This window comes from Hemicordylus capensis, chromosome 14, assembly GCF_027244095.1.
Source record: "Hemicordylus capensis ecotype Gifberg chromosome 14, rHemCap1.1.pri, whole genome shotgun sequence".
NCBI lineage: Eukaryota > Metazoa > Chordata > Lepidosauria > Squamata > Cordylidae > Hemicordylus > Hemicordylus capensis.
The window spans coordinates 20,637,399-20,664,037 of NC_069670.1; the positions used below are offsets into that span (position 1 = coordinate 20,637,399).

General features: G+C 48.5%; 1 protein-coding gene across 1 annotated transcript; it reads left to right on the forward strand.

The window, feature by feature from the left end:
- The first annotated feature begins 296 nt into the window (after positions 1 to 296).
- Positions 297 to 26,522, forward strand: TMOD4 (tropomodulin 4). The gene is made up of 10 exons (XM_053277985.1): positions 297 to 445; positions 10,703 to 10,887; positions 12,001 to 12,157; positions 17,255 to 17,377; positions 19,785 to 19,874; positions 21,224 to 21,354; positions 22,845 to 22,952; positions 24,251 to 24,394; positions 25,562 to 25,706; positions 26,212 to 26,522. The coding sequence occupies exons 2-10, from the start codon at positions 10,765 to 10,767 to the stop codon at positions 26,232 to 26,234; spliced, it is 1,044 nt and encodes a 347-aa protein (XP_053133960.1). The 5' UTR covers positions 297 to 445; positions 10,703 to 10,764; the 3' UTR covers positions 26,235 to 26,522.
- Positions 26,523 to 26,639: the final 117 nt, after the last annotated feature.

Here is a 26,639-nt window from a genome sequence, read left to right on the forward strand (position 1 = left end):
GAAATTGACTTGACGGGCACACCTTTACCTTTATAACGCAAAAACGCGAATCCTGTATTGTCTAGAAGGGGTACCCATTTCTGCTCCCCAAAAACTTCTGTTCTGCTCTCTGCCTTCTACATGCCCAGAGAAACGTGCAGGAGAGAGAATATTGTTCCCAGCGTCTCTCCTCTTTGCAATTCCATCGGGGCCTCCCTCAGGGCTGGCAGTTCACAAATGCGGCCGCTGGAGGTCTGACAGGGCCGTGGCCGGGCTCTGGAGTGATTGATAACAGAGTCTGTATATGTGATCTCTCCCTTGCTCCTACCCCGCCCATCTGCCCGGCTGGGAAGCTAAAATAATAAAATGCTGATCTGACACACTCTTCTGGCTGCCTCGCCTGTGCCCTGCCCGCTGGGTTCACACCGCTCAGAAAAAAGGCAGCGGCTGACACAGCCCACCAAAGGTAAGTCTGTCTTCTTTGGCCCTTGCCTGGTTTTTTGAATGTTATGAGATGAGAGAACGGGTCTTGAGAATACGGTTCTCAGCCAGGCAGGCTGCCGATGTTTGGGCGAAGTCCCTGTGGGGTGGGAAGTGGTGTTGAAGAATCAGTGGGCAGCTGTTCCTTACACACACATGCACACAGACACACAGATACACACACACACACACACACACACACACACACACCTGGGCTATTTGTGCAAAACATGGTGATGGAGTCCAAAGCGGTCAGGTGGGCCATATCTCTTGAGGCTGCAGGTGGACGAGGCCCTAATTCAATGCACCCCGGGTTTTGTCTTGAGCGGTCCTCGCAAGCAGAAAGCTGGTGCGTCATAGTTCGAAGAAAGCCGGTCTAAGCTAGTTTTCTTCTTGCAGGGCATTCTTTAAGCCAAAGTGATAAAGGGAAATGGGCTCGCCTACAGGTACGGTGTTAAACGGTACAGTCTGTTCGGCCACGGGAGGACTCGACCACTGGATGTTGCTGAGGGGGAGGGCAGGCCACACCTGTGGCTGGGGGCGGTGGGTTCTCCCAGAATTGGGTGGCTGCTTGCTACTGAGGACTTGGGAAAGGGGAGAGGGCCAGGATGGAGATCAAGTTACCCGCGTGGGTTGCTGAAGTGCTACCCTTTAAAGCTGGCTTTCCATGCTGGAAATCGGGGCGCTGGAGAGCAGAACAAGGTTCCCAATCCGCAATGAGAAAGGGTGTGAATAGAACCAGGTGGAGTGGGAGGGTGCCGGGTTGCTCCAGATGGGTTCATTTAGAATAAGAGGAGCGCCGTTTTTGCGCTAGGTGGCACCCCACGGCTTCTAGGAATGTGTGCTCAGTCGGATCCCGAGAAACAGTCTCTGGGGCTTTATGGGACAGGGCCTCCACAGGCTGCTGTTCTTACGTTTCTAGTGCCACCACGCCAAGGTAGGCTGGCTTGGCAGGGTGACGCTGCAAAACCGATACCCCCCCCCTTGCCCTGAGGGTCTGTAAGCCAAGTGTTGACAGTGGGAGCGGGCGGCAGAGGTTGAGGTGAGGAAGGAACAGGGCAGATGTCTCTAGGCGGGATCTGGTGTTATTTTGTGTGAGGGCTGAAGGGTTAAGCCATGGGAGAGGTGGTGCTTGAAGGAAGGGGGAGAGAGGTGGTACCATGTCGCTGATGGGAGGTGAAGGACTAAGGGGCAGCAGGGGTGGAGTCATTTAAGGACTAAGAGATCCCTGGGGGTCTGGAGGGTGGTCCAGGCATTCCAAGAGAAATAGCAAAGGAGTTTTTTCCCCCTCGGGTACGCCCCATTCCAAAATGCATATACTCAAGAGCATTGGCATTTAGAAGTTTATACTCCCAAATTCATAGGAAGGACCGACTTGCGGGGCAACACTGTTAAGCAGGGATTCCAGCACCCGTCATTCCGTTCCCAGCCAATCGCCCCTCATCTTGGCTGTGTACCCATCCCCCATGATTTCCCATATCCCCAGACTGCTGCAGATCCAGTGTCACACTTTAATGAAATTATGAAAACAGGTACGAAATCACACTGAGAATGCCCACCGAGACACACAGCCTGCACTTCAAATCCCAGTCAAAGAGCAACCTTATTTTGCCATCTTATAAACAGATGTATCAATAGAAGCATCAGTTACTCTTTATGTCATCAACTCGGTATCGATCATACTCGATCGAAGGAACCATTTGCTTTCCTGTGCGGACGTTTGCTGACTGGTTGGGCCCTGAGATGCGTCTGCTTCTGGGGTGGAACACAAAACTACTGTTGGATGAATGTTGAGACCCAACTTTGAAACGCAAAACTGCCCTTGAGAATTTTGAGATCCAACTTTGAAACGCTGGGGTCAGATCAGATGTTTCTAAGCAGGCCAGGGAGAGAAATGCACCCCTGTTAGAATCTGGCAAGGTCTTCATTGCAACAAATCAAGATAATTTCGTTCTTCTGGTGCATATGCTTCAGTCCCCATTTTCTGATCTGTCTCTGGTCAGTTATAGTCCTTCTTGTTTTGCCCTTCAGGAATCCCTTGATAAAAGATTGTTAGTGTGTGCTATGGAATTGCCATTCTTTCGGATTCAGCTCCCTCCTCGGGGGGTCTCCAAAAATTAAATCTCCGAAGGCAGATGTGTGTTTGTGAGAGAGAGAGTGTGTATGTGCAATTTATCTCTAGTGCGCATGCCCACTAAGGCACATAGGGCAATGTGCAATTTGTAGGCTAGGGTCTATTTTGAACTGTGATTGCACTTCGATGGTCACGTTCTTCAAAGACATCTCCAGCCCAAAGGATAAAAAGTCTCCAGACTTTTAAATCAGTGGAGGACTGGCAATTGCAGAATATATAAATACTGCATATAAATGTCAGAGGGCCATGTTTCTTAATATACCAAGTGTTTTACCAGCTTTAAAGTGTACGATTTGTAATGGCTGTTTGCTGAAAGATAGTGGCACAGCGCCCCCTGCTTTTGCTATGTTCAGATTTGGTGGGGTAGGGGGGTGGGGTTTTTGTGACTGATTTTTAGCTTTGATTGTGTGCATGCCAATATTTTATGGTTTAGATTTGTTTTTAAAAACTAATTTTCGATGAATTGAAATAAGTAGAAAACTATCCACTTACAACTTTAACTTCTTAAGAACATTTCTCAATTAAAAAGAAGATTGTACTATGAATAATCACAACATCTGAAGCCATATCTAATATCTTGTGAGGAGTATGCTTTATTCTGCCAATATTCAATAAATATAATCCAGTTTCCCACAAACTTAGCAAGCTTCTATTGACCTTCCTTCACCCTTGTGTAACATGCACGTTTTGCCATAACTGCATAACTGGATCTAAACTTGGTTTTATGCTTTGTATGGTTTTTATTACTTTGTTGTCTTAGGAACATAGGAAGCTGTCTTGGACTGAGTCAGACCCTTGGTCCATCTGGCTCAGGATTGCCTACACAGACTGGCAGCGGCTTCTCCAAAGTTGCAGGCAGGAGTCTCTCTCTCAGCCCGTGATAGAAGTGTCAGGTCAGGGGAAAGAGCGACAGTGTCTGAAAGGCCTGGGAGACCAGGATTCCAACAGTCTCAGTTGATGAAGCTTTTCTCTGCTCTCTGCCCTAAGAAAACGCTGTTCCTATTTTTGGCCTCTTCTTGGGGATGCCAGGCCTTATCACAATGTTGTTCAGGGGGACTTCAAGCATCACTCTTCAGGGTTCAATCCCCTTCCCAGGATCACTCGAAGTCAAATCTACATGCACGGACTCATAGGAACAGAGGAAGCTGCTATATACTGAGTCAGACCATTGGTCTATCTAGCTCTGTATTGTCTTCACAGACTGGCAGCAGCTTCTCCAAGGTTACAGGCAGGAATCTCTCTCAGCCCTAACCTTTGGGAAGCCAGGGCGGGAACTTCAAACCTTTTGCTCTTCCCAGAACGACTGCGGTTCCATCCCCTAAGGGGAATATCTTATGGTGCTCACACTTCTAGTCTCTCATTTATATGCAACCAGGGTGGACCCTGCTTAGCTAAGGGGACAAGTCATGCTTGTTACCACAAGACCAGCTCTCCTCTCCTAAGTGTAGGAATGTGTGAAATACGAATCAAGAGAGCCCCCGAGTGCATGCAGAGTGCATTTCCCATGCTACGGTGTAACCAGCAGAGGAGAGGGGTAGCAAGCATGACTTGTCCCCTTTGCTATGCAGGGTCCACTCTGGTCGCATATAAATGGGAGAGTACATGTGTGAGCACTGTAAGATATTCCCCTTAGGAGATGGGGCCGCTCTAGGAAGAGCACCTGCACGCTTGCATGCAGAAGGTTCCAAGTTCCCCCCTTGGCACCCCCAGATTGGGCTGAGAGGGAGTCCTGCCTGCAACCTTGGAGAAGCCGCTGCCAGTCTGTGAAGGCAATTCTCAACTAGATGGAGCAAGGGTCTGACTCAGTATAAGGCAGCTTCCTATGATGTTCCTATGGCTACATGTGTGAGCACTGTAAGATACTCCACTCAGGGGATGAGACTGCTCTGGGAAGCGCATCTGTATGCAGAAGGTTCCAAGTTCCCTCCCTGGCAGCATCTCCAAGATAGGGCTGAGAGAGACTCCTGCCTGCAACCTTGGAGAAGCTGCTGCCAGTCTGGGTAGGCAATCCTGAGCTAGAGGGACCAAAGGTCTGACTCGGTAGGAGGAAGCTTTCTATGTTCCTAACCAACCCCCAACATGTCCAAGCATAGTCAGGGGGAGCAGTTTCAAGAGAGAGAGTGTGGAGGTTGATTTCATGCAGACTTAGGGATGCCAACTCCCCCCCCCCACTCTCCCTTTTGGGCGCCAGTACTTTTAACAGGGACCAGGGCTGGCCCCGGGTTTTTTTTGGCACCCCGGGTGCCTCCGCAGCCAAGAAGTGCAGGGCCCCGACATTAACTTGGGCCATGCAGGTTTCTTGTCCATCAGGTCAAACCATCAGCCCCTGCTGGTTGGAGGATACAGTGGGAGAGAGTTCCCAGTCTATTATGAGGGCAAAATTCTAATGCCCCTTTGGGCGAGGCACTACGGAGGAGAACGAGGGTGAGGGCGAGGTGGTATTATTATGGCTTCTGTAGTTTTCAGATCCTGGGTGTTTCAGATGTGTCTTGGCTTGTCTGGGGATGGGGAGACAGGGGTTGTGTCCACTGACTATGGGGTGGCTATTCCGGTGCTGGTGGGGAATAGAAGAAGTAAAGTTGGCAGTTCAGCGAGTCGTTACAGGGGAAGGGAAGTAAAAAATCTATTAGCTGCTTCCCCTTCCGGTTGTCCTACCAGCAATTTGACCTTGGGGAGCAGTGCCAACCTCCCACAGACCCTCACCTTGCTCTTCTGTAGTGCTGGGTCTCTCCAGAATAACTCTGAAACCATCCATGATCTGATTCTGGATGAAGGGGCAGACCTGGTATATGTTCCAGAGACTTGTTTGGGGGAGGCTGGTGGCCCAATCTGGTCCCAGCTTCTCCCTCCAGGGTATTCTGTTGAGGAGCAGGTGCGGGGACATGGGCGGGGAGGTGGAGTGGCTGGAGTCTATAAGAATAACCTCTCCTTGACCAGGATCCCGGTGGAAGTGTCTGACCATATTGAATGTGTCTACCTAAGTGTGGGGACCAGGGATAGACTGGGACTTCTCTTGGTGTACCGATCGCCCCGCTGCCCAATGGAGTCCCTTCCTGAGCTGACGGACTTGGTCTCAGGTTTGGCGTTGGAGTCCCCCAGGCTTGTGGTGCTGGGGGATTTCAATGTCCACTTTGGGACCAATCTGTCTGGGGTAGCTCAGGAGTTCATGGCAGCCATGACAACTAGAGGCCTATTCCAAGGGGTCTCTCGGGACAGACACATGTTGCTGGTCACATGCTTGAGCTGGTCTGGTGGTGTTCTGTGGGTGGGGACTCCTGTGATTTCCCCATTGTCATGGATGGACCACCATCTGTTTAAGGTTGGACTCACAGTCACACCCCACCTTCGCAGGGGCGAGGGGCCCATTAGAATGGTCCACCCGAGAAGGTTATTGGATCCAGTAGGGTTCCAAGAAGCCTTGGAGGGATTTAGTGTTGGCTCTGCAGGTGTGCCTGTTGATGGACAATTGGAACAGCAAACTCACCAGGGCAGTAGACATGATCGCTCCTAAGCGTCCTCTCCGACCTGCTTCAGAATTGACCCCTTGGTATATGAACAAACTATGGGGGCTGAAGCGGCGAGGCAGATGATTGGAGTGCACGTGGAGGAAGACTCAACTCGAATCCGACAGATTACAACATAGAGCACATTTGAACATCTATGCTCTGGCAATAAGGGCAGTGAAGAAGAGATTCTTTTCAGCCTGTATTGTGTCTGCAAGTTCACATCCAGCGGAGTTGTGAGAAGGTTGTGAGAGGGCTAGTAAGTGCCCCTCCCTCAGTGTTCCCTTAGTAACAGGGATCCAGATGTTGTTGTCTACAACTCCCAGAATCCCCAAGCAAAAGCCATTGCTGCTGGGGATTCTGGGAGTTGTAGTCAACAACATCTGGGAATCCCTGTTAGAGGGAACACTGTCCTCCTCCCTTGAATCAGAACTTGGAACCATCTATTACCCGCTGGGATGTGCTTAATGATTTTTGTGTGGATACAATCTCTCGTATTCAGGCTGACTTGGATTTAGACTCCACCATTATTGCAGTGTCTGAATGTGAGGTGTCCAGTGACTCCTCTTATGTGGTCAGGCTGGATCAGTTACAGTTTGTGATTCGTGAGGATGTGGACAAGCTGCCTGGAGCGGTGCGGCCTACCACCTGTCCTCTTGACCCTTGCCCAACATGGCTTATACTATCTGGCAGGGAAGTTGTTGTAGAAGACCTAATAGAGATCATAAATGCTTCTCTGAGGGAGGGCAGGATGCCTCCTTGCCTTAAGGAGGCAATTATTAGACTACTTCTGAAGAAGCCTGCCCTGGATTCCTCAGAGTTGAGCAACTATAGGCCTGTCTCCAACATGCTGTGGTTGGGCAAGTCAATTGAGAGGGTGGTGGCCTCCCAACTCCAGGCAGTCTGGGATGAAACTGATTATCTAGACCCATTTCAAACTGGCTTTTGGGTGGGCTATGGGGTGGAGACTGCCTTGGTCGGCCTGTTGGATAATCTCTAATTGGGAATTGATAGAGGAGGTGTGACTCTGTTGGTCCTTTTGGACCTCTCGGTAGCTTTCAATACTATTGACCATAGTATCCTTCTGGAGCATCTGAGGGGGTTGGGAGTGGGAGGCTCTGCTTTGCAGTGGTTCCACTCCGACCTCTCAGGCAGATTCCAGATGGTGTCTTTCAGGGACTGTTGTTCTTCAAAATCTGAACTTCGGTATGATGTCCCTCAGGGCTCCATATTGTGTCCAATGTTGTTTAACATCTACATGAAACCGCTGGGAGAGATCATCAGGAGATTTGGTGCAGGGTGTTATCAGTATGCTGATGACACCCAAATCTATTTCTCAGTGTCAACATCTGCAGGAGAAGGCATAACTTCCCTAAATGTCTGCCTGGAGGCAGTGATGGGTTGAATGAGAGATAACAAACTAAGACGGAATCCAGATAAGATGGAGGTACTTATTGTGCAGGGTCGGAACTCGGGAGATTATTTTGATCTGCCAGTTCTGGATGGGGTCACACTTCCCCAGAAGGAACAGTCTGGGGGTGCTTCTGGACACAAACCTCTCCCTGGTGTCCCAGGTTGAGGCAGTGGCCAGAGGTTGGTGCCTTTTATCAGCTTTGGCTGATACACCAGCTCCATCCGTTTCTTGAGATAGATGACCTCAGAACAGTAGTACATCTGTTGTTCACCTCTCCAGACTTGATTACTGCCATGCGCTTTGCCTTTGCACGTAGTCCGGAAACTGCAGTTGGTCCAGAATGTGGCAGCCAGGTTGGTCTCCGGGTCATCTCAGAGAGACCATGTCACTCCTATCTTAAAAGATCTACATCGGTTACTGTTAGGTTTCCGGGCAAAATACAAGGTCTTGGTTATAACCTATAACCCTAAACAACTTGAACCCTGGATATTTAAGAGAACGTCTTCTTTGCTATGAACCACACTGCCCATTGAGATCATCAGGAGAGATTCGTCTGCAGTTGCCACCGGCTGGTCTGGTGGCTACTTAGGGACGGGCCTTCTCCATTGCTGCCCTGAGGCTTTGGAACATGCTCCCTGATGAAATAAGAGCCTCCCCATCTCTTACAACTTTTAAAAGGGCAGTCAAGACACATTTCTTCACCCGGGCTTTTAATTAGATACTGTTTTAATCGTTTGATGGTTTTTAATAGTTTCAACGTTTTAAAATTATAAATTGTTGTAATGTTTTAACCTTTTTATTTGTTGTTTTTATGGTTTTGTTGCAAACTACTCAAGAGACTTGCGTTTTGGGCGGTATACAAATACGTCAAATAACTAACTAACTAAATAACTCACTCACTCACTCTGTGGTTCCCAACTAGGGTTCCTCCAGATGTTGCTGAAGTACAACTCCCAACATCCCCAGCTTCAATTTATTATGGTTGGGGATGCTGGGAGTTTTAGTTCAGCAACATCTGGAGGAACCCTGGTTGGGAACCGCTGCTCTGAACCTTCAGAGATGAAAAGGTGCTTTTCATCAGAAGTGCAATGAGCAAAGAGGGACTCTGTCTTTGGGGCGCAGAGTGTGCAGGATTGGATCTTCCATTATGATGCCACTGTGCAGTATTTCAGGGATGCAATAAAAGGTGAAGTGGTATAGTCCCTGAAGCACCACACCCAGAGGTACACCTAGGTAATTTTGGAGCCTGGACCTAAAGGCCTTTGGAGGCCCCCCTCCTCTGCAAATTAAGCATCATCATGCTCTGCTGGGTGGCCAAACTACCCGGGACAGACCAAAGAGGATTGGGGGCCCCCCAGGGGCTGTGGAGGCTCTGGACTTTGGCCCCAAAGTCTAGGGGTAAGAGTGCCTCTAACCACAGCACATGAGCATCTACATGTCGGGAACTGGCCTCTAAAGAAGCCAGAAGAAGCAGATCCTCATAATCAGCTAGAGGGATAGGGAGAGTGGTTGGGGTGACATTCAGTCTCCTCCAACCTCACAAGGCTGTCTGTACACTCCTGGCAAATTGAGGGAAGTCCTTTCTGCTGGAAGGAAATGTTCAGAGCAGTCTGAAAGGCTGCCTTCATTTCTATCCATGCAGTGCCATCAGCAGCTGCTTAATTGAAGCTGTAAAAATGCATTGATCGATTGGTCTGGATCATTCTGCGAAGAACAGATTCACAGATTAAAATGGACCTGATGTGATTTAACACACACACACACACCCCTTGGGTACTCCATGAGTTTCAAAAGCAGCTTGTGTGAAATGGCTGCCAGGCCTGTTATCGGAGGGAACCCAAGTTTGAGAAAAAAAAGAAAAAAGAAATGGCAAATATCAATTTCTGGGTTTTAATTGACTTCAGGGTTCAGTCTCTGTACCTTTTTCTAATGCCAGGGCTTATTGATTTATTGATTGATTGAATGAATGAATGTATGTTTATAGTTCTATCCCACTCTTTCTCAGAGAAGAAAAGACCAGAGTGCTGTAAGTGGTTATGCTTATCCTTGCAACAACCCTGTGAGGTAGGTTAGGCTGAAAGAGAAGGGACTGGCCCAGAGTCACCCAGTGAATTTCACAGCTGAACTTGGGTCGCCCCGATCCTAGCCCGACACTCTAACCACTATATTGCACTGGACCCTGGGACATGAAATAAAGTTCAATGAGAGCATGCCTGAGCATGTGCAGAGTGCATTTCCCTTCCCTCACTTGGGTGACAATATCCATTTAGTTGTCTTATGTGAATAACTATATCCTCTGCTTTTCTATTATTGAAATAGCACCTAAGGTAGTGTATCAAATCATCATCATCTTCATCATCATGATCATGATGCTATTTACACACAGTCTACCAGATGTTATTGACTGGATTTGGTACTTTAATTATCGGGCCCTTTCCAAGGGTCTAGGATAACAAAATAAATATTAAAGATAGTGTCGTAGTATTTGTGCTGTCCCAAGTAGTGTGGTCTCCTGTAGTTGATGTGTTGTAATTTTATTGATGCCTAAGGTGTCAGGATGGTGTTTAAGTTCTTTTGGTACTGCACCAAGGGCACCCACAACTTTTGGCACCACTCTTGTTTTCTTTTTCCAGAGCCGCTCAATTTCAATCTGAAGGTCCTTGTATTTAGTTATTTTCTCCAACTGTTTTTCATCAACTCCTCTATCCCCTGGGATTGCAATATCAGTTATCAGAACCTGATTCTTCTCTATGACTATCAGAACAGGCATATTGTACACTAAATGCCGATCAGTTGATGATGATGATGATGATGATGATGATGATGATTTCTTGTTTACACAGTCAGACAGGTGTTATTGACTGGTTTGTTTTATCCAGACATCGAGTCCTTCCCAAGGACCTGGGATGGCTGAATTTTATCATCAATATTGTTGTTATTATTATTATAGATATCATCGCAAAATATAGGCTGTTCCCAGTAAAGTTGCTTTTTATAATTGGCTGATGGTGATTTCTGTGGCCCCTGTGTTGTTGTTGTTGTTGTTATTATGGGAGTTCCAGAGGTTAACACGGCAGAAGGTTCAGCAAGATGGGGCAGGGAGTTCCACTGGTTTGCTCCAAAAGTGCCCCATGGGACTAGATTCCAAAGGAGTCACTCACTGTGCTGCCTCTGTGCACCCCCCCCCCCCAGCTCCAGCCTCCTTTTTCTGCATCACCGGAGAGACGTAACCTTTGCAACAAGCTGCACCAGCCATGACTTCCTACCAGAAAGAGCTGGAGAAATATCGAGATATCGATGAAGACAAGATCCTGAAGGAAATGTCGCCGGAGGAGCTGGCTCAGCTGGATCTCGAGCTCCAGGAAATGGACCCCGAAGTGAGACCACAGAGGGGTTGGTGGGTGGGATTCCCGTGACCTCTGGGCCCAGCCCTGAGTTTTTGCAGGAGAGCAAAACCTAACAGGTGGGAAAGGGTGCCAAAATGACATTCCACGTGGAATTCAGCATCCCGCGGAAGTTAGCAACCTTTCCACATTTGAAAAATGTCAACATTCAACCACATTCAGGGAGACTTTGCTTTAAAAGGGGAGTCTTGGCAGTGCATTTCTATTGCTGATGTTTATTTCAAAATGCCCTGAAAAGGCTTGAACCCCCCCTCCCCTGCCCAATTTAGAATGTTTGCCTCTTTCCATTGGATGCCTGCTCCAATGGAACAGCTAGGGGACAGCTTTCAAAACTGAAAAGGCCAAAAAAGAAAAAGGATTACAGTTCAGAGGATCCTCATTTGCATGTTTGCAAAGCACAAAAGATCATTTTGCTTTTAAGGAGCCGGAGCATCAAAACTCCGGAGTTATTTCCCCCGTCTCTGGAGTGGAATGTGGCGACCATTTCCCTGCTTTTAGCAGGACAGGCCAAATTCCATCAGGTGAAGCATCTCTCCAAAAGGGAGATCCAGTGCTGTCAAAGGCTTTATCTGTTGAATTTATGATTCAGCTGCCTCGCGTTCCCTCTTCTGCACATCTGTGCAAGAGACCCAGAGGCGTAACTATAGGGGGGCAGGGGGGGCACATGCCCCGGGCGCCATCTTTTCTGGTCACGTGGGGGGCACCGCCATGACCAATTTTTTTTTTAAATTTTTTGTTAATACAAATGTTTCCTGCTCAGTGCAGTAGCGCTGCAGCAGTCAAGGAAGCGCTTCGGTGCCCCCTTCCCCATGAGCGGTCCCTTCCACGCCGCCTGCGCGCCCCCCACCCATTGCTTTGCTGGCACCTGGCGGCCAGTCAGTGGCCTGGCTTGGCGGCCGCGGCAGGCGCTTGTGAGAAAAAACCTAAGTATAATGTAGTATGTTGGGGGGCGGGGGGGGGTGCCATTTCAGTGCTTGCCCCGGGCGCCGTTTTCCCTAGTTACGCCTCTGAAGAGACCCTGTCCTATATTGTATCCAGATACTGCGAGCAAAATGCCTATTACCTTGATTCTACTCCACCTCTCAGAACGTGCTGCTCCCAGCCGGGCTACGCCAACGAGACCAGACCAAGAAGAGTCCCACTGGACCGCTGGATCGAGACGCCCTCATGCAGCATCTAGAGAAGCAGGCGCTGGAGGCGAAGGAGCGGGAAGATCTGGTGCCCTTCACCGGCGAGAAGAAAGGTAATTGGTTCAGGAGGAACAGCTTTGGTTGGTCTCAAAGGCCATGGCTTTCCTGACTTCATGCCTCCAGTGTCGTTTCAGGTGGGGTTGCTTTTCGACCAGTCATAGGAACATTGGGAGCTGCCATATGCTGAGTCAGACCATAGGTCCATCTAGCTCAGTACTGTGCACTGACTGGCAGCGGCTTCTCCAAGGTTGTCGGCAGGAATCTCTCTTAGCCCTATCTTGGATAGCCCCATCTTTGTGCTTTATGTATTATATTGTAAACCGCTTTGAGATTTATTTATTTATTTTAATGAAAAGTGGTATATAAATCGAAAGCTAGGGAGGGAACTTGGAACCTTCTTCAGGGCAGCAAGCAGGGAAGGTGCTCTTCCCAGAGTTTCCCCATCCCCTCAGGGGAATCTCATACAGTGCTCACATGTAGTCTCCCATTCAAATGCAAACCAGGATGGACCTTGCTTAGCAAAGGGGATCATTCCTGGTTGCTACATGGTCAACCCCTCCTGTATTCTACCAAAGACAACCACAGGGCTCTGTGGGCACCAGGAGTCAAAATCGACTCAACGGCACACTGTACTTTTCCCTTGACCAAAAGGTCAGCTGTTGCCCAGTCCTTGCAGCTGTGCTTTAGCTCAGTGACAGAGCCAATGCTTGGCATGGAGAAGGACTCCGGTTCAATCCTGGGCAGCATCTCCAGGTAGGACTGGGAAAGACTCCCGTCTGCAGCCTTGGAGAAGCCGCTGCCGGTCAGTGCAGACAATCAGAGGTGGAGCCACCATTGGGCGAGTGGGTTCCAAGAACCCGGGTCGCGGCCCCGACACGCCCCGCCCCGCATCTGATGTCAGAGTGCTGGTTAGCTCCCGAGCGGGGGCCGCACAGCCCCCGTCCGGCTGTTAAATGGCTGCTGCATTCGGCAGGGAAGAGCCACTCCTGGCTGCCCCAGCCTAACTCGCCAAGGGGTTAACTCGCCACGCATGCTGGCCTGACTCCTAACTCCCGAACGGAGCCATGGGGCGCCGTTCAGGAGCCAGGCCACGCCCCCAATGTGTCATCAGATGTGGGGGCGTGGCTACCCCCACCTCTGACATCAGATGCAGGGGGTGGGGCGAGTGGGCACACACAGGCCGTTGGCAGTCAGGCCTGCAGACGGTACTGAGCTAGATGGACCAAGGGTTTGGCCCAGCAGAGGGCAGCTTCCTAGGTTTGTTGTTTTACTCTGCCTCTCCATTGCAATTGCCTTCAAGGAGCAAAAGTAAAGTTCAGGCTAAACCATCCGGTTTGGGAAGCTGGGATGTTATTTGGGCTGGGACAAGAGATGCTAGAGGTACACACAGAGAGAGATACACACACACACACACACACCCCAGTGGGGTGCTAGGGACCAGCTGTGTTCCAGGATGGCGATGGACAAGAGCTGCTACTGGATGTTGCCAGTGTCCTACTGTGCATGCAGGCCCGGACTCGGGGTGGGATCAAGGGTAGGGAGTATATTTAGCTCAGCTGCAGGGCGGCGAGGCTTCAAAATAGCACGCTGTGTAGCTCAGATGTCCTGACCCCACGAGTTGCGTCTCGGCACCCCTGGAAAAGGTTGGCAGCATCGTTTGGCGTCGTAGCCTGTTCTTCCACACACCTGAAAACCCAGCCGACTGATCGCCTGATGCACATTGACAACAAGGGAAGTTGCACTGAGTTCCACTGGACTTTCTCCCAAGGAAAAGGATGACGTTGTTACAGACTTAGATGCCCCCTCGGTCACCACCGCTTGATGCATGACTAAAGGCATGAAAAGCAGGGAATTAGTTCTCAGCATGTCCACTCTGACTCTTGTCCTAAAAGTCCGTTAACATGAAACACATTCCGATGCTTCCTACTGCCTACGTAGGCAGTGCTGGAGGGGAGAGGAGTGCCCCCTAGACAATTAGCTTGTTGCCCTACCTGCCCCCATAATGTTGGACCCGTTGCCAAATAATACACTGAACATTAAAATGCGGCTGTAATCCTTAGCAGGCTTATTTGAAAGTTAACGACATCAGTAGGTCCGCCTTTGGAGAAAATATATTTAGGATGAGAGCATAAATGATGTATATAAAGCTGCCTGCTCCAAAGTGCATTTGTGTCTCGCAATCACGGGCACAGTATCCATTGGACAAGCAGGGACCAATGTCCCCGGGCCCAGAGGATCGGGGGTCCCCAAGGGGCCCCCAACCAGACTGCCCCGCTGCTTCTCATCTTTGCCCCTTTTGCGATGGCAGGCGCTGTGGCTGGGCTGGGCCTCTCCAGCAGTTTGGCCGGCCAGCAAGAGAGAGAGAGAGAGAGAGAGGCAGGCAGGCATGCCAGCTGGCTGGAGTCCGGCATCTTTGTCACAGGGGCAAAGATAAGAAGCAGCGGCGGGCAGGGGGTGGGTGGGGCAAGGGCAGCGGCAGCGGCAGCGGCAGCAAGGGCGGCTGTGCACGGCAGAGGCAGCAGGGGGGGAGATTTGTTGCCCCGCTCCTTCCATCTGACATCAGATGCAGGGGGTGTGGCTTGGAGCACACACACGATAGGGGGGGCCCCCTACAAAGATTTTGTCCCTGGGCCCCCCGGGGGGGAGGGTCTCGCTATGGCCCTGCTCCCAATTTCCCCCCCCCCCGAAGCCACCACTGACTGCTTTACATGAAGGGTGATTATATCATTCTTGATTATCTCACGCTGTTTGTGGACCTGCTCATTGGCTTGCTCCCTCAGTGGCTAAGAAGATCTCTCTGCCAGACTTTAGATCTGAGCTGTCTAGCGGCTTGCAGGACTTAAGATCTGAGCTGTCTAGTGGCTCTGCTTAACTTTGCCTTGCAAAGCTTTCTGCAGTGCACTTGCAAAAAAAACCAACAACATGCCATGCTTCTTTTTTGCAAAAGGACTGAGGACTCTTCTCTTGGCTCTCCTTTGTCCAAGCAGTGCCAGTTGGCAGGACCCATTTGGATTTGTTGGCCAGAGAGTAGTTGAAGGATTCACAGAATAATTCCCCCTCCTTGCTAAATAACCACAAAAAGTCCCTGCATATTTAGGATCATAGGCTTCTAGAGTTAATTCCTAAATGAGTAGCACTCACATCAGCCTGGAAAGCAAAGTTTCTGACCCAGAAGATCTTAGCAATTTTTTTGACCCAGCAAAGTTTCTGACCCCGATCTTAGAGACCATACATGCTCTCTAAGAGGATGCATGTGGGGGCTGATTGTTTTTCAAATTTTGTTTCATTTACACCAACATTCTGTTTGCCAGAATTCCCTGGGCAATACCTTCCCAGGCTTCCCCCCATTTACCCTCACAACAACCCTGTGAGGTAGGCTAGGTTAAAAGAAAGAGTGATTGGCCCAAGGTCATATAGTCCACTTCAGGGCTGCGGGAGGTTTTGAATGCAAGTCTCCGTCTAAATTTAACACTGTCTGCTACACCGCACTGCCTTTTTGCCCCCATCCCAAGTAGCTGAGAAAAGGAGATGAACTTCTCCAAGAGAGAACATTTGGGTAGCCTGAGGCAGGAGAATATCCTTCCCGGATATCTAGCCACCCCTGTTGAGCCAGGAAAGCACGGCTGATCTCGGCAAAGAGACGGCGGTCAAATACTCCAAGTGACTATGATAAGGAGCAACAGGTGGAGAGTGCCGGGAGATGGGGGCGATTTCAAGTCCGCCCGCTCTGTTTCCTCACTCGCTCAGTTCCCACGCTAATTTGCTTCGAACAGAGCGAGAACGAAGGAAGGATCTGAGGTCTGCAAGTGTGACTCTGGCCCTGTCTGGGGCCGCTCCCTGTCTTGTTAGGGGAATCAAGACATGAAGGCCGAGACCTGCTTTCCCAACGGTCATGGCGCCTGTGATGTCCCTTGTACAGCCACCACTGGCTAAATCCACAGCTCCAAGGAAGGCTGTTTTGAGGGCATGAGGGAGGAGGCCTGACAGACCGAGGTCTGCGATCCACGTGGTATAAAATAGACCTCAATACTGAATTTAAGATGATGATGGTGGTGGTGATGATGATGATGGAGGAGGAGGAGGAGGAGGTGGGGGAGGGGAGGGGGGCATGTTTCCTGATCTGTTAGCTTTCAAGCCATTATTCCCAACAGCTGTGCTGGAGACTAACTAGGGTGTTCCAAGAGGATGGCTTCTGTGCCTCGAGAAATATATAAATGAAACAATTAGAAGCTAACCCCGACATAGGTGGTTTGCTTCCACATTTTGGAGTCTTTAGTGCTGAAGTGTCGCTTTTCTGGGATCAGGTTGGGAGTGGGATTTAGATCCTCTCCATTTTCTGGCTGGGTATTAGTGATGAACAGCTTGTGAATTGCCCCTTGAAGAACCTCTAATTGCCCTGTTGTCAGTTTATGTTCCCACAAGGTGTGTAATTGTGTGTGAGAGGAACTAAATTACTGGTTTCCTTGCATCCCGCCCCCCCTTTTCAGTTTTTATAGTGGGACAATAAATAATTCTATGATTAGAAAAATGAAAGAAAAGTAAAAGAGCAAGTCGTTTATTCAGGGAGCAATTATGGAGCAATTTATCATTAGTCCTGCAGCCAAGCAGGAAAGCTGGCAGGACCAGCAAAGGGGAAGTGTTTAATTAAAAGCACAGAAGTTCTTAAAAGCCTCAGTCCTCTATGCTGGATAGGCTGTGCTGTGGTTGCTTTTGTTTCAACCCTTCCCCCTCACTAAAACCCTCCACCAAAAATTGGGTCTGAAAGTGCCGCATGCAACTATTTGACGTCATATTCTTCATGAAATGTGAGTGAACAGAGATGGCAAGTCCAGAAATGAGGACGAGTGCAGAAGCAACCATATGTTCAAACAACACTTGTACAGGAACGAGCATGAAGTGATGCCTCTGATTTTCATTCGGGGGTGGGTGGGTGGGGAAGTGTTTGCAGTCATTGTAAGTCTGGGAAAACCTGAAATCATGTGAAAAAATTAACCCCGTTCTGGAAGGATTTCAGAGCAGAAAAGGCAGAGGGGAACCAATAAAAAAACAACAACTTAGAAGTGATGTATCTTTTAATCCTTTTGTCCCCAGGCCTGCTTTGCCTTACCAGTGTTTAAGGGCTTTTTCTCCCTGTTTCCCCCCAATGCCAGGAAAACCTTTTATTCCAAAGAACCCCAAGAGAGAAATCCCCAAAGAAGAGCAGATCACACTGGAACCTGAGCTAGAGGAGGCCTTAGCAAATGCCACTGATGCAGAAATGTGCGATATTGCAGGTAAAAGGGAGGGGCAGAGGGGTGGGGACGGGCAGCAAGGGGAGAGGGAGGAAGTATGGTGCCTTGAACACAAATCATTGGCAGTAATTTCAGGACAGACAAAAACAGTAAGTTTTCTTCACATAACACAACATTAACTTATGGAATTCACTGCTACAAGATGTGGTGGAGATTCCTGTCTTAAATGGAACCTCCATATTCAACAGCAGCATGCCTCCAAATACCTGTTACTGAGAGGTACACAGCAGGGGAGCCTGTTGCCATCAAGCCTTGCTTGTGAGCTTCCCAGAGACAGCTGGCTGTCCACTGTTGGAAACAGGATGCTAGGCTAGAGGGCCTTTTGGTTTGACCCAGCAGGGCTCTCCTTACGTTCTTAAAAACGCTTGCAAAAGGGATCAAGCAGATTGAAAGAGGAGGTGCACTCTATCTGTGGCGATTAGATACCACATATAAATTAAAACCTCCGAGTCCAGAGGCAAGATGCCACTGAACGCCAGCGACAGGCTGAGGAAACATCCCGGTTTGAGGTGTGAGAACTAAGAGCACCTGCAATCATAGGAACCTAGGAAACTGCCATATACTGAGTCAGACCATTGGTCTATCTAGCTCAGTATTGTCTTCACAGACTGGCAGCGGCTTCTCCAAGGTTGCAGGCAGGAATCTATCGCAGCCCTCTCTTGGAGATGCTGCCAGGGAGGGAACTTGGAACCTTCTGCTCTTCCCAGAGCGGCTTCATCCCCTGAGGGGAATCTCTTACAGTGCTCACACTTCTAGTCTCCCATTCATATGCAACCAGGGCAGACCCTGCTTAGCTATGGGGACAAGTCCTGCTTGCTACCACAAGACCAGCTCTCCTCTCCAGGCTCGGACTGGCCCACAGGGCAACAGGACATATCCCCGGTGTACCCCACCCGTGCAGCGCCCCTGCGCCCCAACTCCCACCCTTAATTACCTATTCTGCTCAAAACCTGGTGCCCTCCCCACATACATTCCACCGCCCTCTCAGTGCCCCCAGCCCGGCCCTGCTGCAATCTTCATCTGGGGAGGGACTTTGTACCTCCACGATCTGAATTTCAGGAAACAATGAGCTAGGGAGATGGAATCCTAGCCAAGCCATTAAAATGGTAGGTGTGTGTGATACCCTGCGCTGCGAAAAGGGGTGAGTGGCAGGTCGCCCCACACTGGCTGCGAGGACTTGACCGGAAAGTCCCTTGATGTCACCTCCCTGCTGATGCCTCACGTATTTTTATTGCCGTAGCTGTACTCCGGCAGGTGTAAGCCGATAGTCCAAGGGGCCGGGGTTTCTGATTTTAGCTTCTGACTGGCGTCCAGGCACTCCTCCACTCTGTTAGCTGCTGAACACTGAGGAGGAGGGATTGAACGTGGCCGGGACAGAGCAGAAAGGGTCCCACTGACGAACCAGGCCTCCTGCCCACGCTGTGGCTCTTTTTAAACCATAATGCCCTCTCTCTCCCACTCACTACTGTCTTCCTGACATCAGTAGGATTTCCAAGATGGATTTGGAAAAGGAAGCCTTTGCTCACAGATGACTTAGGAGAAAACACAGAGAGTCGGTCCCCAGCCGGTTTGAACACGTGTATCCCTTCTGCTGCAAACCTTCAGTTCAGGCACCCCATAGAGATTTTGTCTGGATGCACAAATGTCAATGTTACGGTTATGAGACCGGCTAATCCCGTCACTGACTTACATCCAGACTCAGTTACTCATTGAAATCAGTGGGTAAGTAAAGTTGTCCACTCTCAATCTCAGTAAAACTGCTTATGAGTCACGTAATTTCGATGTGAGCCAGTGACTGAAGTAGCCCATCTTGTTACTGTAACATTTTTGTGTCTGTGTACATACATATATATACAGAAAAACATGGATTTAACTGTTTGGGAGACAGGTTGCTACAGTAAGTGGCTCACACCCACACTAAATTACTCATAAGCAGTCTTATAGATATTAGTGGGAGATGTTTATTCATCCTATCAATTTCCATGGGAGTCCTCAGTGCTAATTTTCTGATGCCTGTTATCAGGCTGAGGGGAGAGTACATTGAGCTTCAGCATGGAGCCAGCCAATCAGGAGAAGAAGAGGAGGGTCTTCACCCTCCCACCCTCCCCTTCTGCAGTGGATACATCGCTAGTAGCCATTGATAGACCTGAACTCCATGAATTTGTCTAAGCCACCCAATCTGGCGGCCACCACCACATCCCATGGCAGAGAATTCCACAGAATAACTATGCACTGTGTGAAAAGCACATAATTAATCTATGGAATTCCAGATTTCCAGGGTTCAGGAGGCAGGGCGAGGTCCACATCCAGCAACCTGCCCAGGAGTTGCTAAACCGGAATCCATAATGTATGAGGGCAAAAACCCCATCTCTCTTCTGCCTCCTTACAGCCATCCTGGGCATGTACACACTCATGAGCAACAAACAATACTATGACGCCATCTGCAGCGGCAACATCTCGAACACGGAAGGCATCAACAGTAAGCAGGTTCTAGACTGGGTTGTGGGAAGGGTTGTGGGTGCTTCCAGTTCAATTTAACTAAAGTCCCAAGTTTCTAGCTCTCATGTGCCGACATTTTCCTGTGGGCTGGTAGAGATATACCCCGTTGAGGTCACCACTCTTTTCTTCCTGCAGGGCTCCTGCATGAACAGGCAGAAATTCTGTAGCCTCATCTGCATGTTGGGAAAAGCTTTACCTTCTGAATTTCTGCCTGGCACATAGCTTCGGAAAGAGCCAGAAAAAGGTGGCAACCCTATACTCAGCAAGTTATTGGTATTCTTCACCCCACTATCCCAACTCCAGGCAATATTATGTCATCATGTGATATTATTCCCAGGCTGTTTTTATGAATGGAATTGCCCCAATCCGTCAGTGTTCCATGTAACAGGGATTCCCAGATGTTGACTACAACTCCCATCCAGGGGCGTAACTATCATAGGGCAAGGGGAGACAGTTGTCTGGGGGCCCATTGCCTTGGGGGGCCCTCCAGAGGCAAGTCACATGACTGACTCCCCCAGCCACGCACCCGCCTGGACTTCCTTCAGTTGTATTCATCTTCCGAAATTGATGTGAGTGTTAAGATCTGGAGCTGCCAGAACAGCATGTCTTTCTCTAGTACCATTAAATGACTTGCAGCGTCCACAATTTACAAAACCTTTTACAAAATAATTTAGGATGATGTTCTGTTGTGGCAAATGAGAGATAGATAGATAGATAATATATATAAATTTTACTATGTTTTTGTTTCCACTATTCAGCCTCATTTAAGATTTCATGAGCTGAACTTGGGGGGGGGCATTTTAAAATCTTGTCTCTGGGCCCACTCCAACCTTGCTACGCCCCTGCTCCCATCATCCTCAGCTGCAATGGCCTTTGGCTGGCGATTACCAGAGTTGTCTTCAACAATAGCTGGGAATCCCTGTTACAGGCATTTAGCCTCAACTTTTCCATCTGTAGTACTGGGATAATAATAGCTCTTCATTAAGCCTATTTCTAGGGATAAAAAGGAAGAGCCTTGATTTCTGCCTGTCTTCCCCCCCATCCCAGAGAAGGGACTACCAGCTCCGGAGGGGGGAATTTCAAAAATTCTCAAAGAGCTCAGTACCCCCTGCCCTGAACCGGTTCTTTTCCTCTTTGCCTGCTTTTGAGCTCCAAAAGGCATGTCAGGATTCCAGATCTCCTGCTCTTTTACCTCTGTGTTTGGCCCTGGGGCTGCACCAGCTTTTAGCACAGACTGGATCCGGAGTGTGGCTGGGAAGATGTAGGAGAACCGGCAAGGGAGGGGAATGTAGGCCCATGTGTGGACGTGTGGGTGCTGCTCTTTTGCAGGCGTGGTGCAGCCGGATAAGTACAAGCCCGTCCCAGATGAGCCCCCGAACCCTACCAATGTGGAAGAGACCTTGACGAAAATCCAGAGCAACGCCAAAGATCTGGAGGAGGTGAACCTTAATAACATTAAGGTCAGTGTCACAAAGATGCGCCGGGGAACTAAGCAGAGACGGACAAAATGTCTCCTCTGTTGGTTCTGTTGTTCAGTGCTGGAGCATCTGCTTTGAATGTGGACGGTTCCAGGGGCCCAACGCGTTTAAAATTAATTAATTAATCATATTTATATATACACCACTTAATAAGGTGGGCCTTGGGAAGGGCGGCAGCCTGACTCAATATGGCAGGCTCATTATTATTATTACTTATTATAGAGTGGCATGTATAGCAATAGCAATAGCAATAGCACTTACATTTATATACCGCTCTATAGCCGAAGCTCTCTAAGCGGTTTACAATGATTTAGCATATTGCCCCCAACATTCTGGGTAAGATGCTTTACAAACTACAAGAAGACAGGTCTCTGCCCCAAGGGACCTACAATCTATAATTGTACACAAGAGAGGCAACAGGGGAAGAGGAGGAAAATAGGGGAAGAGTGTGTATTTATCTCAATTATACATACCATATTTATCTGAACCCAAGATTAGGTCCCCCCCACCACGAAGTTCTTTGATGTTAGAAATTGGGGAGTAATCTTCCAGGAGTGTCGCTATAACTGAGTGGATGGGTTCAAAGAACCAGGGCCCCCCCCAGCTCCTGAGGGCCCCCCCAGCTCCACCACTCTCTATTTTCTTCATTCTGTCCCTCACTCCCGCCAGGGAGAGGGGTGAACAGAGGTACCCTCACCCTTAGCTAAGCCATGTCCTCTTCCTTTCAGGTAAATACAGGAATAATCTGTACTTAACCTCTGTTTTTAAGGGGGTTCTCTATTTGGGTACAGTACTTAAGCTTGGCTAAAGTGGGGTATAAATGAGAAAGTTTTGCCAGTTTGGTTAAATTCATTACTTAGAAAGGCATTGATTGACTAGAAACATATATTACAATGTGTTGTCTAGTTAATTGGAGAAGCCTTTCTAGTCAATCCTTTCTGATTAATGAGTTTAACCAATTTGGCAAAAACTTTCTAATTTATACCCTATTGTAGCCAAGCTTCTGTATTTACCAAAATAGAGAATATTTAATATTAGTACCTAAAAAAAATCATAGATGGCAAGTACCATCTCAGAAGAGATATTCTTGTTTCTCTTACAAACAGGAGATAATGCCTCTTCCAAGGTCTTCTGAAGGAACATAGGAAGGAATGTCTCATAAAATAGTGCCTTCTGCAGACATCGACTAGAAAAAAAGAAAGCAGGCGTCTAAAAAAGAAGAAAGTAGATCCTTCCCCCCTTTTAGAACTATAGTTTCATTCCCATGTAAAAAATACACACATTTAATCAAACCTGAATGCAACCAATGGACTAACGTTTCTTTAATCAGGCGATAATAATAAAACATAGTCTTAAGGAAATTACGAAAGGATTCTGTGATGGTCACCTGTATGTGTAGCTTTAGAGAATGGATTTCTCAGAATTGTGAATAGGTCTCTCAAAAGTATAATGTTTTCTCTTTCTTCTGACAGGACATTCCCATTCAGACACTGAAACAAATTTGTGAAGCCATGAAAAGCAACACTCAAGTGAAGAAGTTAAGCCTGGTGGCCACTCGGAGTAATGACCCCGTGGCACATGTAAGCATCCCGGTTGCTCCTCAAAAGGTTTCCTCCTTCTCCATGAGCTGCTTAAGGACGTTCTAGAGCCTAAGCTAGGACTGAAGTCTGGTGAGGAACTGGTACAGGAGAGTAGGAGCCAGAACTGGAGACCAGTTGGACAGATTGCTGGAGGGATGTCATGTATTGTCTGGCTGTGATCACCGATGGGATGTTCCAGACTGGGGTTGACCCCACTTGGAAGGGATTATTGGTTTCCTAGTTTAACTCGTGCAGAGCATCTGCACACTAGCACTTGATTGCTCTCCTCGCCACAGCCCCCTCACCTCAGAGATCTCTCCACCCTCACCTGAGCCATGCTCCTGCTCCTCCTCCTCCATTCCCCTCACCCCTCTTGGTCGCGGCTGCGGCATTGCCGGCGCCGATTGGCCAAGCCGCTGCCCCCTAACCCCAGAGACCTCCCCACCCTCACCCCGATCCTGCTCCTCCCTGCAGGAGCAGCAGCGGCTGACTGGGCCCTTCCTCACTGCTGCCGCCATGGCCACTCGTTCCTCTCAGGCCGCTGATAGGCCCAGGACGGTCCTTCACCCTTTCCCCTTTCTCTCTTCCTCTCTCCTCCGCTCGCTATTCCCCTCTGTCTTTCTTCCCCTCCCTTCCTTTATTCATTCTCTCTCTCTTTCTCTTCCTTCCTGAATTAACAGATCTTGTTCATCTTGTTTCCTCATCTAATTCACACAGTGGCAGCCTCCTTCTGCTGAAGGGGCTCTTTCCTCCCTCACAACCCCTCTCTTTGCAGACCCCTGCCCACTAATAGTTGCATTCCAACTGACCTTCACCATCAGAGGCTCCTCCTCCCTATCTGCATATGGAATCCCTACTCCCAATCACCACAGTGCTTTTGCTCTCACAGGCTCCTCCTCCCTATCTGCATATGGAATCCCCACTGCCCAGTCACCAGGTGCTTCTACTGTTCCCTCCAATTGGTAAAGCACTGTGTGGGCAGGGCTTGCCACGCACCATTTGCCACGGACCACCTAAGTGTGTGTGTGTGTGTATATATATATATATATTCATTCATATCTCACCTCTATGATACGATTGCATTCAAGATGGCTAAATCATATTTAGAACAGCTTAAATATAGCATTCCCAGCCAATCAGGGACAGAATACAGAGCTCCCAACCAAACAGAGACAGAGAGCAGTTGAACCAAGCTGGCCAACTTTCAGCCCAGCTACTGAAAATCTGTGGTGAAAATGCTACTTGTTATACTTTCTGTTACTGGGCTTTTTTTTGCTTTTTTTTTTTTTTTAAACCAGGCTTTGGCTGAGATGCTGAAGGAGAACAAAACCCTCCAAAGCCTCAATATCGAATCCAACTTCATCACCAGTGCTGGAATGATGGAAGTAATTAAAGCCATGAAGCAGAACACCACACTCTGCGAACTCAAGGTGGACAACCAGGTTAGGCAGCTTTCATTAGTGCAATTTTCATAGTGCAACTGCGGAGAGTTTCATACTTTATAGAGAGCCTTCTTTATGTTCTATTATGAACTTAAGAACTGGCCTTCTGAATCTGGTCCAAGTGGATCCATCTAGTTCAGAATCCTGTTTCCAACCATGGACAGCCAGATGCTTCTGGGAAGCATAGCAACAGCCCTCCTTTATTCCAAGCATCTGAAACTTTTAGATAGACTGCTCCTATACAAGAAAGTTCCACTTAGCTCTGAGTGGTCAACCAGATGTATCCTGGAAGCCCACAAGCAGGTCATGAAGGCAACAACCATCCCCTTGGTTTGCCCTCCCCAACTGGTAATCAGTGGTATACTGCCCTTGAACAGTATACCTTCATACTGTTCAGTATGAATGATATACTGTTAGCTTCATTTAGCTATCATGGCTAAGAGCCATAGATAGACCAATCCGCTGTCATTTGTTTAACCTCCTTTAAAAAAAAAACCCATCTAAGCCTGTGGCAATGGATTCCATCAATGAACGACAGGAGATATATTTTCAATTTCTTACTAATTTCATTGGGTGGCCTCAAGTTCTAATAGCATGAGGGAGCAACATTTCCCCCCTCATTCATAATTTCATAACGCTGTTGTGTTGCCCTTAAGTTGTCTTTCCAAAAAGCAAAACTTCAAAGGTTTTAGACTTTCCTCGTAAGGAAAGTGCTCCGGCCCCCTGATCACTGTGGTTGCCCTATCCTGCACCTTTCTCTGCCCTATGGCTTCCTTTTTCGAGATGGAACAACCAAAACTCTCCAAATTTATGTATGTATTATTTTATTTAACGTATTTATATACCGCCCAAAACTCACGTCTCTGGGCATCATTCCAAATGTAGCTGCATCATAGGTATGTATAAAAGGTATTATGATTTTGGCTGGTTTTAGTCCCTTCCCTAATTATTCCTAGCAGGAAATTTGCCTTTTTCACAGCGGTTGTACGCCTAGCTGACAAACTATCCACTATGAACCCAACATCTCTCTCTGATTTTGACCTTCATTGACTAAGGCAACTCTTGTATGCCTGGCCTGGGGACATATTTTTAAAATAAAAAGAGAGAGATGAGGCTCCGTCCCACTTCCGTCCAACGTAACACTGCCATCTCTCTCCCCACTCCCAGCGCCAGCGGCTGGGGGACTCTGTGGAGATGGAGATGGCCGCCATGCTAGAAAACTGTCCTTCCATTATCCGGTTTGGCTATCACTTCACGCAGCAAGGACCAAGGGCCAGGGCTTCGTTCGCCATAACCAGAAACAACGAATTACGTAAGTTGGCGATACGGAGGGCTGCTCTTTCCGTGGGCAAATCAAGAGGTCATTATAGGGGTGTTTGTCACAGTTATGGCTGGCGAAGAGACATGGTTCTGGTGTGTGCCACTGGCAGAGAGACTGGCGGAACTGTAAAAGCCGGCAAAAAAGGCATCAGGGCTGGGCCGTTACAAGACATTTTGGTGCCTGAGGTGAATTTTCCAAATGGAGGTTGGAGCCTCCCTCCTCAGGGCTCATGTTACATGATCATGAAATAGCTGCCAGTTTGCCATTCTTTAATGGAGGCCATGAAATAATGCCTCAGTCTAACGATAGGGCAGTCTAGCCTTCGTGGATGGCAGTGCTCTATGAGCCCAGGCTCCAAATGTCAAGGAACAAAACTTAAAGGCACCCAAATGATGTGCCCTTTAAAGGCAGCTGAGAGGCTTAGCTGAGCATGAACCACCAGCATGGCCTCGGGATTCTTCAACTGCTTCTTATGCTGCTTCTTTCCCCCTTGCAGGCCGCAAGCAGAAGAAAACATAATGACCCACTCCGTGACAGACTCCAGAGTGTCCTTAGCTCCCTCACGTGCCTAAAAAAAAGATCCTTCACGCTCCAGCTGCTCCCAAGACCAAACCTGGAGCTGCAGACAGAATTTTTTTTTTTTTAAGCCAAAGATTTATCAAATACATTTTTGCCCTGCTGTCCTCCTCAACTTGTACGCCACCTCGCTCTTACAATCTCAGGTTTCTTCCCTTTCCTCTCTCAGCATCGTAGTGCCATGCCCCAAATTTCAATTACCTCTGTAAATAAAGAGATTTCAGAAAGGTATCATTCACAGCGAAACTGTCTTTTTCTTCATAATGGACTCCAGGCAGCAAAACATTTTACAGTCTTTCCTAAAGAAGCTACCATTAACTGATTAAGCACCCATCTGGCATATATGCA

Excerpts from the sequence above, each read along its gene's own strand:
- TMOD4 (XM_053277985.1), top strand. The coding sequence starts at position 10,765 with ATGACTTCCTACCAGAAAGAGCTGGAGAAATATCGAGATATCGATGAA. Across the intron at positions 24,395-25,561 it reads AACTCAAGGTGGACAACCAG|CGCCAGCGGCTGGGGGACTC; the intron begins GTTAGGCAGCTT and ends CCCCACTCCCAG. Across the intron at positions 25,707-26,211 it reads AACCAGAAACAACGAATTAC|GCCGCAAGCAGAAGAAAACA; the intron begins GTAAGTTGGCGA and ends TCCCCCTTGCAG.